Genomic DNA, 12,711 nt, shown 5'->3' with positions numbered 1-12,711 from the left:
GGTGCGGGGGTCTCCCATAAACTCCTATTATTATCTTCGGGGACCCTACAGTTCCTGAGCTAATTAAACTTTATAATGTAGCTGTATTTCTGGTCCCTTTAGGGAAATAATATGGCTGCCACCCAAACCTTATCCACTGCCAATAGGAGGCCACAATGTCATCGGAGCATGACATGGCAGCTTCCTAGTGAACGACCCTTGGAGCCATCTATGATTTTACTTTCATTTTACCGACACAAAAAATGTTATAAAAAAGGGCAGATGGATGGGACCGCAGATCGCAGATCGCAGAATAGCGCAGTTCAGCTCCTGGGTAACCCCCAGTGCCAAGTGTTAAAAACAAAATACTACAACATTTGAGGGGGGGAGGGGAAATCACTGCTTTACGTTTTTGCAGGAAATCAGCTCAGTGTAGATCAGGGATTCCAACTCCAGGCCTCAAAACCCCCCAAAAGGACAGGTTTTCAGGATATCCCTGCTTCAGCATAGGTGGCTCAATCAGTGGCTCTGGGGGGGTTGGGTCATGAGGACTGGAGTTGGGAATCCCTGGTGTAGATGAAACCGAATTGCTACATTTTCTCAGGATAGAGCAACTGTAGAAAAGTAAAAATGTGTATGTGCATCGTACTTGCACTAGACGTGTAAATCTCTACTTTAACTTCTGGTCAGTAGAGGTTCTCTCACTCTCTAAAATATATGACCATGCCGGGGGAAGTAGATATGTAACTAAGTATAGAAAACGTCGTGATCTGGTGATAGTAAAACATGTGCTAATGATCTGTGTCTTCTGATCCAGAGAACGACAAGGAGGAAAGAGAACTTTTGCACTGATAGTGGTTACAATGACAGTAATAAATTGGAAGATCATTTTGCTGGCAGATATTTCTGCTCAACCGTGCATGCAAATTCATTCAAAGAAAGTTGTGGCTGAGCTTTCAGGCAGGAGGAAATCATGGCTGGGATGATCCAGTAGACACACAGAGAATCAATATGACAACAGTATACTTTCCAAAAAGAATGTCCATGGGATTAGCTTCAGCATTTCAGTCTCCGGAGCCCTGGTGAAAGGTCATTAATTGGAGGACAGGCAGTGATGTTTATTTTACAGAATCAATTAGCACAGAACATATGCAGCGGTGTTGAATTCCCTTCATGGCTAGTTACAACAAAACAGCGCTGAACAGGGAGTTTATAATTTCCAGAATGTAGGACATTTTTAGAAATTACATAGGCAGGGGAGATGTGAATCTTAACAACATTTACATCTGTTCGTTGGCTTTTGAGCTATTGAGTTTCTGCTTCACACAGGTGTGCACAACATGCTATTAATGCATCTCAACACTCCCCAGACCACACTGCCAAGCCTCGCCTAACTCCCGCCTACATGTACATATGTTACATTTCCACCTCCTTTGTTTACTATTCCACTAATTATACTCTTTTATACAATTATACTACGTGCATGAACTTGTAAGCTCTTCTGGCAGGGACTCATTAATCACACTGTTTCCATATAGAGCTATAGCATACTGATGCTTTAAGAGTAATATTATCTTGGTGTTTCCTTTCACGTTGAGCATTTCATGCTTGGGTTAGCACACAATATACCTTATTGAGTTGGTATTGAAAGCAATTAGAGTACTTGGTCTAGGACAGTAATTTGTAATCTGTGTTCCACGAAACCCTGGTCTTCAATGGAACGTCAACAGGGATTTCCCTTAAAACCAATTTGGTAATGGTGGATATTCTACTCTTGAAGACTCAACAACTTTATTTTTCCACTGTTAGGCTAGTGGGTGAATAAACATCTGTGAGGATCTTGTCTGGGTCAATTAAATTTCTGAAACCGCATCAACTCTGTAAAAAAGTTGTACGTACAATGATAATAGTAAACAATGATAGACGTTCAATATGCATTAAATCCCTTCTCCATGACCTGGCAACTCATAATCTAATTAAATGAATGGACCTCAGAACATCCCTTATATGTTTTACTGCATATTGTAGGGCCCTACATAAGAAAACCATAAATAAATGTAGTGCCTACATGATGATTTCAGCTATATTTATTGCTGTAGAAATGCCCATGAAAGAGCAGGTATTGCTATGTAACATGAGCTTTTTATACACTTATAAACATAACACTGCCTATTAAAGTGACCCAAGTAATCTACAGTTTGAGCAATTTTCTTTTCCATAAGGAACAACTGATTATCTGCATCTAAACCAGAACCTGCAAAACTGCCATTTCCTTGAGCCAGAGTTTTTTTAGGTGCATCAACAAGGCAGGTTTTACATTCCTCCCTCTTATGTTTCCGAACGCGCAGTTTGCAAAAAAACAGCAAACCAAAGGGATTTCCCATTAATATCATGTCATTCCAAATATCGTTACATTTACATTAGTGAGGAGCCCATGTAGAAGAGCACTGTGTCCTTTTAAACAGTTTGCCAAACTTTTATTGTTTGGAACGTCGTCTATAAATCCTCTGCAGATACAAAATGAAATCTTTGTATTTTAATGGCGCTCGCTCATAATTTACATGGATTAGCATATTATGAGTTTGCTTGCAGTGCCTTAGGTTTTAACACACAAATCAGAGTAATGGGTCACAAAAAAAGCCATGGCCTCTCTTTCTCTAGTGTACACTGACTTTTCAATTCACTTATCTTACGAAGACACACGTCCAAAAATATGTTGAATGCTTTAGAACAGGGGTGCTTAAACTGGGGGGTGGCTAGATTTTCTGGGGGGGCGCGGCAGTTATAGAAGTCCCGCACTCTCCCCCCAGGTATTTAAATGACGGGGACCATGCAGAGCCTCTATAGTACACTTACTTTACCTTCCAGCGATGTGTCGTCATGGTAACCTGGCATCAAATGACCCCACGGGGTCATGTGACGTCACGTTACCACGGTAACATGATGTCACCTGACCGCGTGCATCATTTGATGCCACGCTGAGAGGGGGGGGCGCAAGGCGCCGAGGAGAGCAGGCAGGGTTACGCACAGGGAAAAGTTTGCACACCCCTGCTTTAGAACAGGGGTGGCCAACTCCAGTCCTCAAGAGCTACAAACAGGTTAGGTTTTAAGGATATACCTGCTTCAGCACAGGTGGCTCCATCACAACTGAGCCACTTGTGCTGATGCAGGGATAGCCTTAAAACCTGCCCTGTTTGCTGGCCCTGGAAGACTGCAGTTAGCTTCCCAAAGCAGGAGTGGCCAAGTAAAGCTGTCCTATGTATAAGTAGCACATGACTCATTAAGTATTATTATTATGATTAGAGTCACTTGGAAGAGTTAACACACGTGTTTGATGAAGATATTTTAATGTGACCGGGTTTGCAGAACTCAGAATTTATGGATTATATGACAAAAAATAAAGGAACATTACAGAAAGCGATACACTAATATCAGGTGTTCTGCAACCCTTCTTTTGGAACGACTGTCCGCACCAGGTTTTAAATATAACCCATGCATTCGCAAACAGATCAATGCAACTAATGTACATATGAATATGAATTTCATTTCCCTTATAGCACAGCAGACTGAAACATTGATTGTAAGCTTATGTCCAAAATTACTCAAAATACACCAACTCAATGTAAAAAGAAAATGGCTAGCCCTGAAGCTTGACATAGATTTCCAATACTTCTAACTTATATCATTCATTACCGTGGCCATTTCGAATGAACATCCAAAGTAATATTGTTGGTTGAATTATTTTCTCATAATGAAAATGTATCAAAGCAGCTGTTTGTAATATATACTGTAACTCCTGTCCTCCTCCGCTTTTCTCAAGACTGCTTCATTGTCCCATGTGTTTCTCTGCTCTGTCCCACCTGAAATCTCTCTCTCACTGCCTCCTTACTCTAGATCGCTCTTCTCTTCCCTCTCTCCCCTTCTTCAACACTCACCGAAGAAGTCCCCTTTACAAGGAATCATTTGCATAGTATTGCTTACGCACTTACCCTCTTAACCTAGTCCTATAAGCTTTGCATGTGTGTCTCCCAATAAATCCAGTAACATTGTAACCTCTTTGGGGTATCCCGGTATCATATCTTGGCTGGCACTATCAAAATACAACACAACATCTGCGTAATCCTAACTAAATATTATATTGAAATGCTTCTGCATGATAACATTTTCCATTCATCCGGTGAGTGATACGAACAATAGATTGAATGACCTTGACTTTAAATTCAAGAAAGAAGAACAAATACATCTGTAAACCGGATTCCATTCTTATCAATGATTCCATGCTTGTGCCAGTAAGAAAAATACATGATGTAGTGTTATTTCGGGTAATACAAACATAATTTGACAAAACATTGGTGTTTTTTTTATACATTTACATTTATAGTCTCTGTGGGGGTATCCAATAAGACTGATTGCACATTATCGCAATCAGAATAAAAAAGGAAATATGTTGCTGATTTGTAAATAACCAAAACCTTTTGGACTTACTAAGTGGTAATGGACAGTATCCATCAAAGAGTGTTTTACCAGTTAGATTATAACAAAAATGCAGTAAAGGGAAAAAAACAAACAGTTTTATTAAAAGAAAATCCGCAAATTAACAAAACAAAAAATCCTCTTCTCCTCCTTACTTTAGGGCAGAGAAAGGTCAGGGAAAGAATCACATGTTATTTCATATTCATGCTTCAGTTATTTAAATGCTGCCTGTAGGTTTGGATGAAATCCTGGAGCACAGAACATTCATTATTTTCTCATTTTACCTCCTGACATGAATGGAAGGCACTAGTTCTCCGGTCATCCATTTCATTACCAAGCGCTGATAAGCGGTAAGTTGTTTCCTAAGTGAATTCATTAAATAACAATATATTATTTGACACCTGCTTAAAGGTGATATGTTCCTTTTTTTAATATTATTTCTATTTGAAACCAGAGACCCAAACTTCCCTGGGGCGTGCTGCGGTTCCAGGAATGAAGCGAAGTCATTCTCTTCCTCTCTCTGACACACACTTTGGCCAGCTGTGGCTTTATTATGGAACCCAAGTGCTTAACAAATCTCGCCATCTACCGCTAAAGTTAATATTCAGGCAGTTATCCAAGAAAAAAATATATTCATGATAGAAAATTTGAAACCAGACGGGGTTTGTAGATGTTTGCCAACTCTTCCATAAAAAGAAATGACAAGATTTAGGTTATTTATAAACCGGGCCAGCAGTTAAATGGATTCCCAAAGTCCCATTAGAAAAAGATTTGTGCTTGAAGGAGCGATATGTGTCCCAGCACAAATGAAGTCAATAATAGAAAAGAAAAGGTAGACCTTATATATTATCGCAATGTACCCCATTCCATAGCCCAGCCTGAAATATAATCATCACACAGTGACACATTCTGCCCAATTAGAGCAGGGGTGCGCAAACATTCCCCCCTGTTTTCACTGCCCCCCCTGCTCACGCCTCCTTCGTTACCATGTCTAGGGATAACCTTAAAATCTGACCTGTTGGTGGCCCTTGAGGACTAGAGTTGGCCACCCCTGTCCTAAATGATTTAGAAACAAAGGAGTACTTTACACTGATACTTTGGTAAGGACCACAAATTGAATGAATTTCAAAGTAATGTTTAATACTTGGAATCAGGAAGGATTCTGTTCTGTAGATCTATTGAAGCATTATAGAGCTATTACTCTCAGGTACTTTGTATGTAACACAAATGTGTCTGCTTTTTGATTATCTTGAACATCATTCTGGACACGCTTCATTAAAGCGTGAGGTCTTTTTATTAAAATAGAAACAATGTCTGATATCTAAATGGAAACATTGTCTTTCACCAGAAACATTGTATATTTCTTATGAATGATACCTCCATTTAGAACCTAGAATTAACGTGATTCTAATCCAAGTAGCTAAAGTGCTGGTATTGAAACATCTTTTCAATGTCTTAAATAAAAATTGGGATTCACTCTATCCCTTATATTCGTCTGCAGATTTCTTTAACTGGGACAAATGTGATTTATAAAAAAAAGAAGATCCGTAGGCAACGTCCATTGTGAAAATAAGAGGCATTTTACATTTTATGGGTCCTATTTAGAGTTGTCATTTGATTCATGTTTGTAACATAAAATATGTTAACAAACGAGAACAATAGTTATATGAGGGAGTCTATAGTATCCTATCAACTGTATTCATCCAGTGTGTCAGGATTTAGGTGCCGCGCCGCCACACGGCTCCTCTACCTGGTCCGACGAGATCCCGGACTCGCGCAGTCTCACGCGCGCCCCCGCTTTCCTCTCACGTACGCACGGCTCTTCCTCCCGCCAGGCGGCGCCCTCACGCGGACGCACGCATTCCAACGCCACAGCGGGAGTCCGCGCCTCCTGTTCGCATTGTGCGTCATCTCTGCGCGGCGCACCTGAGCTCCGGGGCAACAGAGCCTAATTGCTCCAACACCTTCACCTGGCTTCCTCACCTTAGCCTATTGCAGGCTCCGCTCTGGCACTCCCCGGTTCCGCCTCCTCTTGGGATTGGACTGCTTCACCTATTTAGGCACAGCCGTGCCACTGGCACTTTGGCTGAGCATAAGCTTCCTGTGCTTACCTCTCCTGTCTCCTAGTTATCCTGCCTTGCCTCATTTTTGATCTTCCGTGTACCGACCCCGGCTTGCTTTTGGAACACTGCTTCTCTGGAATACTGACCGTGGCTATCCTCGACCCTCCGCAACTCTTCTACCCTGAACTCGGTTCTCGGACCTCGACCACTCTACCTTCTCCAGCACCGACCTCAGCGACTAGTACCTTCTACGTTCCGGATTTCTCCTACCCTCACCTTGGCAAGTATTACGACGACTCTACCCTCTCCGCTCCAGACCCGGCGAGATCAACTATCCACACTCCAGACCCCCGTGCCTGTCGGTGGCGTTATCTCTATTCCCACCTCAGTACCGAGGGTCTCGTCTTGTTTGTGGTGAGAACGGCGTGACACAGTGGAAGGTAAGAACATTGACATTACAGCAGCCAGTGAATAGAAAGACTAAAAACATTCCCACATGACCCCCAAAAATCATCCATCAGCAGGAGCATCGATCAAAATAAAGCTTTTTTTTTTTTTTAATACTTCTAAGGAAAAAAAAGATAACTTTAGAAAAAAAGATTTTACGATCCCCTTACTGACTTCTATAACTACATCCGTACCTTTTCTCAAGTATCCCATCATATTTTATTGTATGCGACATTAGTGGTTTTACAGTCATTCGTCTCTATTAAAATATTCTGCAGTGTGATTATTAAAAGGACATCAAAAGGTTTTCGTTTAACCAAGCTGAACCTTTTGGAGTATGTATGTATGTATGTATGTCTTTATTTGTATAGCGCCATAAAATGTACATAGCGCTTCACAGTAGTAATACATGTCATATAAATAACAAATATAAATAACAGATCATGGGAATAAGTGCTTCAGACATACTGTAAAAGTAACATTAAGGAAGGAGTCCCTGCTCCGAGGAGCTTACAATCTAATTGGTAGGTAGGGAGAACGTACAGAGACAGTAGGAGGGAATACTAGTAAGTGCGTCTGCAGGGGGCCAAGCTTTGTGTCATGTGTCCATGATTATTCAGTGCTACTCATATGTTCTTTAAGCAGATGTGTCTTAAGGTGGGTCTTAAAGGTGGATAGCGAGGGGGCTAGTCGGGTATTGAGGGGAAGGGCATTCCAGAGGTGTGGGGCAGAAAGTGAGAAAGGTTTAAGGCGGGAGAGAGCTTTAGATACAAAGGGGGTAGAAAGAAGACATCCTTGAGAAGAACGCAAGAGTCGTGATGGTGCATAGCGAGAAATTAGGGCTGAGATGTAATGAGGGGCAGAAGAGTGTAAAGCTTTAAAAGTGAGCAGTAGAATTGAGTGTGAGATACGCGATTTAATCGGAAGCCAGGAGAGGGATTTCAGGAGGGGAGATGCGGAGACAGATTTAGGAAAGAGTAGAGTGATTCTGGCAGCAGTGTTTAGGATAGATTGTAGGGGAGACAGGTGAGAGGCAGGAAGGCCGGACAGCAGGAGGTTGCAGTAATCGAGACGTGAGAGAATGAGGGCCTGAGTCAGAGTTTTGGCAGTTGAGTAACAGAGGAAAGGGCGTATCTTTGTGATATTGCGGAGGAAAAAGCGACAAGTTTTAGAAACGTTTTGAATATGAGAGGAGAATGAGAGAGAGGAATCAAGTGTGACCCCTAGGCAGCGTGCTTGGGCTACTGGGTGAATGATCGTATTTCCAATAGCAATGTGGAAGGATGTAGTAGGGCCAGGTTTGGGAGGTAGTATAAGGAGCTCTGTTTTTGCCATGTTAAGTTTCAGTCGGCGGATGGCCATCCAGGATGATATTCCAGAGAGGCATTCAGAAACTTTGGTCTGTATAGCAGGTGTAAGGTCAGGGGTTGAAAGGTAAATTTGTGTGTCGTCAGCATAGAGGTCATATTTAAACCCAAAAGATGTGATTAGGTCACCTAGAGAGAGTGTGTAGAGAGAAAAGAGAAGGGGTCCCAGGACAGAGCCCTGGGGTACCCCCACAGAGAGATCAATAGAGGAGTGTTGTGCCCTTCGATTTTTGGATATGATTTGCTGTAATTAGTACAGCTGCCATTCAGGTTTTCATTTAACCAGAGAAAACAATGTAATTAAACATTTTATTTTAAAGCAACAACCCCTCCAGAAGCCTATATGAGTTTAACTCATATAATGTTAGTATCGTGTCCCCTAAGCATGCCTTGCTCTTAAAAACAAACAAACAATATAGTGTTACAAAATCATGATTTTAATTTCTAACTTCTGATAGCTTCCGCAGTAATCTTTAGACTACACTGGGCTCTGTGGAGAGCTCCATTTTAACCTCCCCAACTACTGATACAAAGCAAGTGTGATTAAGAAATATTTGCATCAATGGATCAGACTCATTTAAAGTTTAAATTCTGAAACAAGAACTCATCACATTGTCTGTGTGTTGCTTTCTAGCAGCGGCTCACACGCCCCTCCGTGGGGACCTCTAAACATCTCATTTGCTTATGAATAGAATGTTGGGTGACTCCATCATAAATCTGGTCTGGCTAAGGGCCAGTAAATGACTATCCCTGTAACACTTTAATGGCCTCTGTGTGTCAAATTGTAAGAACGAAAAATACATACTTTTAGCAATAAACATTCAGGTCACTAGAAGGTATAATTTACATGTCGTTTAGAAAATGAGCCATTTGTTATGTTTGGTATTTTCAGAAATACATTATGTGACCGTGCACTAGTTACATGGTCATTAAGCAGAAGTTAAGCCATTAGCCAATCAACTCGTATTGAACGTGAGATGAATAATCCATTGCCTCCAAATGCACAGATCTCACATGCTGATTATAAATAAGTGAAATGAGAGAGAATACATTTGTGACGCATGGCTGGAAGTTACGATTAAGGGCGTTATTCAATATAGTCGGAAACGGACCATTGCACAGCGATCGGATGGAAACTGCCATGGACTTGAATAAAGTCCAAAGAGAGGTACGCAGAACTAGAGTCACTAACAATATATACATGGAGAGGTTGTAAGGTGCACAAACTGGCATCTGAAATCTTTACCTCCAATAAGTACACTTTTAAATCCATTGTCAACCATTGTCAGTCACAGCATTATACTCTCTCTGTCTGGAGTACTGACTCCTAATTATAAAATCTGACTCATTAAAGCTTTATTATTTACTCCCAGTCAGTATGTAAACTCTAGCAGGAATTAAAATGATCAAATGATTGACTGAGGAAGGACATCAGATAAAAGCTAAATACACATTTCCTACAAGTAAATATTGCTAGCTCGATGCATTAGGTCACATACTGTACAGTATGAGACGTGCTCAACACAAACACTGATGAAGATTCTGTTTTGGTTTCAGATCTTTGTTATTTCTGATTTATATCGTTTGCTTACTTAAAGCAATTATATGCAGCCTGTCAATTCCGGACATTTGAAGGTACCCGTATAGGTACTTATAAAATATTAAAATACATTAATTAAAAGACTGGGCTCTCGTTGTTACAAGGAAGCCACAGGTATTATACATACAATATGTTTATGAGAAAATGCGCATTTTGAAAATAATGACCTCAACGGGTTGACTACACTCAGAATCTTTGTATCCCGCAAGAATTTCAGTAGGTTTGTATTATCTGATTAAATTAATATGATTACCATAGTTTTGTAAATAATATTATTAATATAATGAAACACTAATAATGTAGTATATGGGAGAAAGTGGGATCTGAAAGATAAGGCACTCCAAAACGTAGTTACATCCAAGGTGTCACATATTTATTGAAGTGATCAATGTTTTGTCAAGATGTTTGAACAGGTGAATAATGCATACTTTTATACCTCCCCCCCTCCCCTAATTAAAAAAAAGGCAACAGGTGGCCCGTGGTGATCGTGATTAGTGCTGTGCAGATAAGTAATTAAACAATTAAGTCATTGTGCCTATGCCTGCAAACAATTATTATTTATTATTTATTTATAACATGTTTTAAAAGTAAGTAATACATTGAGAGTTACCTCTCGTTTTCATGTATGTCCTAGGCACAGAGTTATGATGACAGATGCATGGTTACAAATACATTGTTACATTAAGTGATCAGGGTCATACATGATATACAAGACATTGCATACCCTGTTAGAGATAATATATGTTATGGACCTATGCAAAAGTTACAGACCAGATTAAAATGTGAGATAGCTTTAGTTTTGAAAGAATTTAGACTGCAGGTGGCTGTGAGAGTCACCAGTAGAATGTTCCAGTTTTGGTGTGCATGGTAAGAGGAGGTGGAGCGGCCAGATACTTTGCTGAACTTTGGGACCATGAACAGTCTTTTGGAGTCAGATCTCAGAAAAGTGCTGAAAGTGATAGGGGTGAGGAGCTTGTTCAGATAGGTGGGTAGCTTGCCCAGAATGTTTCTGAAGGCAAGAAAGGAAAGATGAACTTTGCGCCTAGACTCAAGTGATGACCAATCTAGTTCTTTGAGCATTTCGCAATGATGTGTGTTGTAGTTGCATTGGAGAACAAAGCGGCATATTGAATTGTAGATCGTGTCAAGTACGATGCAACTGTGAGCACGTGACCTGCAAATGGGAAAAGGGTTAATTATCAATCTCAAGCATAGTATGATATACAAACACAGTTTTGTGAATTCACAAACTAGCACAATCAGGTGAGCAAAGTAATACTATCCCAAAGTACAACTGGAGCAGGGGAAGGCAGTGCGGAAAATCTCCGTAGCTGGAGTCCCATAGCATGAGTATAAGCGCTGCACCACTGTCCTGCAAAGAACACTACCATATATAGTCAACAGCGTCATAGCTGCCAAGACGAAAACAAGTCATGTGCATCATAGGGCTCATCCATATATGGGCAATGACGTGTGCTCTGGGGGTTTCCCCATTTACAGAATGCAGGAAGGGGAGCAGCACTCTGATGCGGTTAGATTCATGAATAATAGTTGATAGAAGTATGTAGCAGTGAATTAGTGTGCTAAATAGTTTAGATGCTTGTAGTATGTGCTGGAACGCAATGCTCGATGTAAGTACCCAGTACCAGATCTGCAAGTAAACAATGGGTTGCTGCTAAAGTGCAGGAGTTTAAGACCATATTAATGACTAGTCTAGCACCCCTTCGGACATCCCAAGGTTACCAAATAACACCCCAGCTGTGCCACAGGGGTGACAGTGGTCGCCTCTTAAGACTGCAGCATGGCACCAAATGAGGCCATTTAAAAATATTTAGTTAAATCCACCCATTCTTGCTCCATATATGCCATGCTACACAATGGGGATCAGATACAAGGCTGTTGTACACAGGATCTAGTATAGCAATGCTATATACCAGCGTGCTGTAGAGTATGGATCATACTAGCTCCTTAACCAAAGTATAGCTAGGATACTGTGTTGTGGTCACAGTCAGGCAGAGCCTCAGAGCATTGGTAGGAGTAATAGGCACACAGTATGGTGTCAGTAGGTAGTATGAGGCTGACATTAAGTCCTCTGATACTCGGTATACAACCTCTTTTAGCAATAGAAGGGGCATGCGAGACATGATTGTCCAAACTGACCCGGTATCAAAGTACGCAAAAGCAAGCGCACACATCTCCAAAACCAGGAGCTCTGTATACAAATGCTGTGGATGCATTAATTGCAGCAGTTTAATACTAGGCAAACTGTTTTATCACCCACATAGTGGCAAAGCATTGCGTTCCAGCACATACTATAAGCATCTAAACTATTTAGCACACTAATTCACTGCTACATACTTTTATTAACTATTATTCATGAATCTAGCCTCATCAGAGTGCTGCTCCCCTTCCTGCATTCTGTAAATGGGGAAACCCCCAGAGCACACGTCATTGCCCATATATGGATGAGCCCTATGATGCACATGATTTGTTTTGGTCTTGACAGCTATGACGCTGTTGACTATATATGGTAGTGTTCTCTGCAGGACAGTGGTGCAGCGCTTATATTCATTCTATGGGACTCCAGCTACGGAGAAGTTCCGCACTGCCTTCCCCTGCTCCAGTTGTACTTTGGGATAGTATTGCTTTTCTCACCCGATTGTGCTAGTTTGTGTATTCACAAAACTGTGTCTGTATATCATACTATGCTCGAGATCGATACTTAATTGTTTGCAACCATAAGCACAATGAAGTCATTGTTTAATTAGTTTTCTACACAGTA

At 41.0% G+C, this 12,711-nt stretch overlaps 1 protein-coding gene across 8 annotated transcripts in view; it reads right to left on the bottom strand.

The window, feature by feature from the left end:
* ATRNL1 (attractin like 1) overlaps positions 1–12,711 on the bottom strand; it is a 662,687-nt gene that overhangs the window by 302,127 nt on the left and 347,849 nt on the right. Inside the window, exon 25 of one of the 8 annotated variants that reach the window (XM_075611989.1) lies at positions 10,506–11,103. The exons of the other annotated variants lie outside the window; for them this stretch is intronic. Within the exon in view, the coding sequence (XP_075468104.1) occupies positions 11,074–11,103 (30 nt within the window). The 3' untranslated portion in view covers positions 10,506–11,073. Of the gene's footprint in view, positions 1–10,505; positions 11,104–12,711 lie in introns of those variants that run through there. 8 annotated transcript variants of the gene reach the window in all.

Source organism: Ascaphus truei, chromosome 8, assembly GCF_040206685.1.
Source record: "Ascaphus truei isolate aAscTru1 chromosome 8, aAscTru1.hap1, whole genome shotgun sequence".
In the NCBI taxonomy this organism is placed as follows: domain Eukaryota; kingdom Metazoa; phylum Chordata; class Amphibia; order Anura; family Ascaphidae; genus Ascaphus; species Ascaphus truei.
Note: the sequence above shows the minus strand (reverse complement) of the source record. Positions and strands in the feature narration are given on the sequence as shown.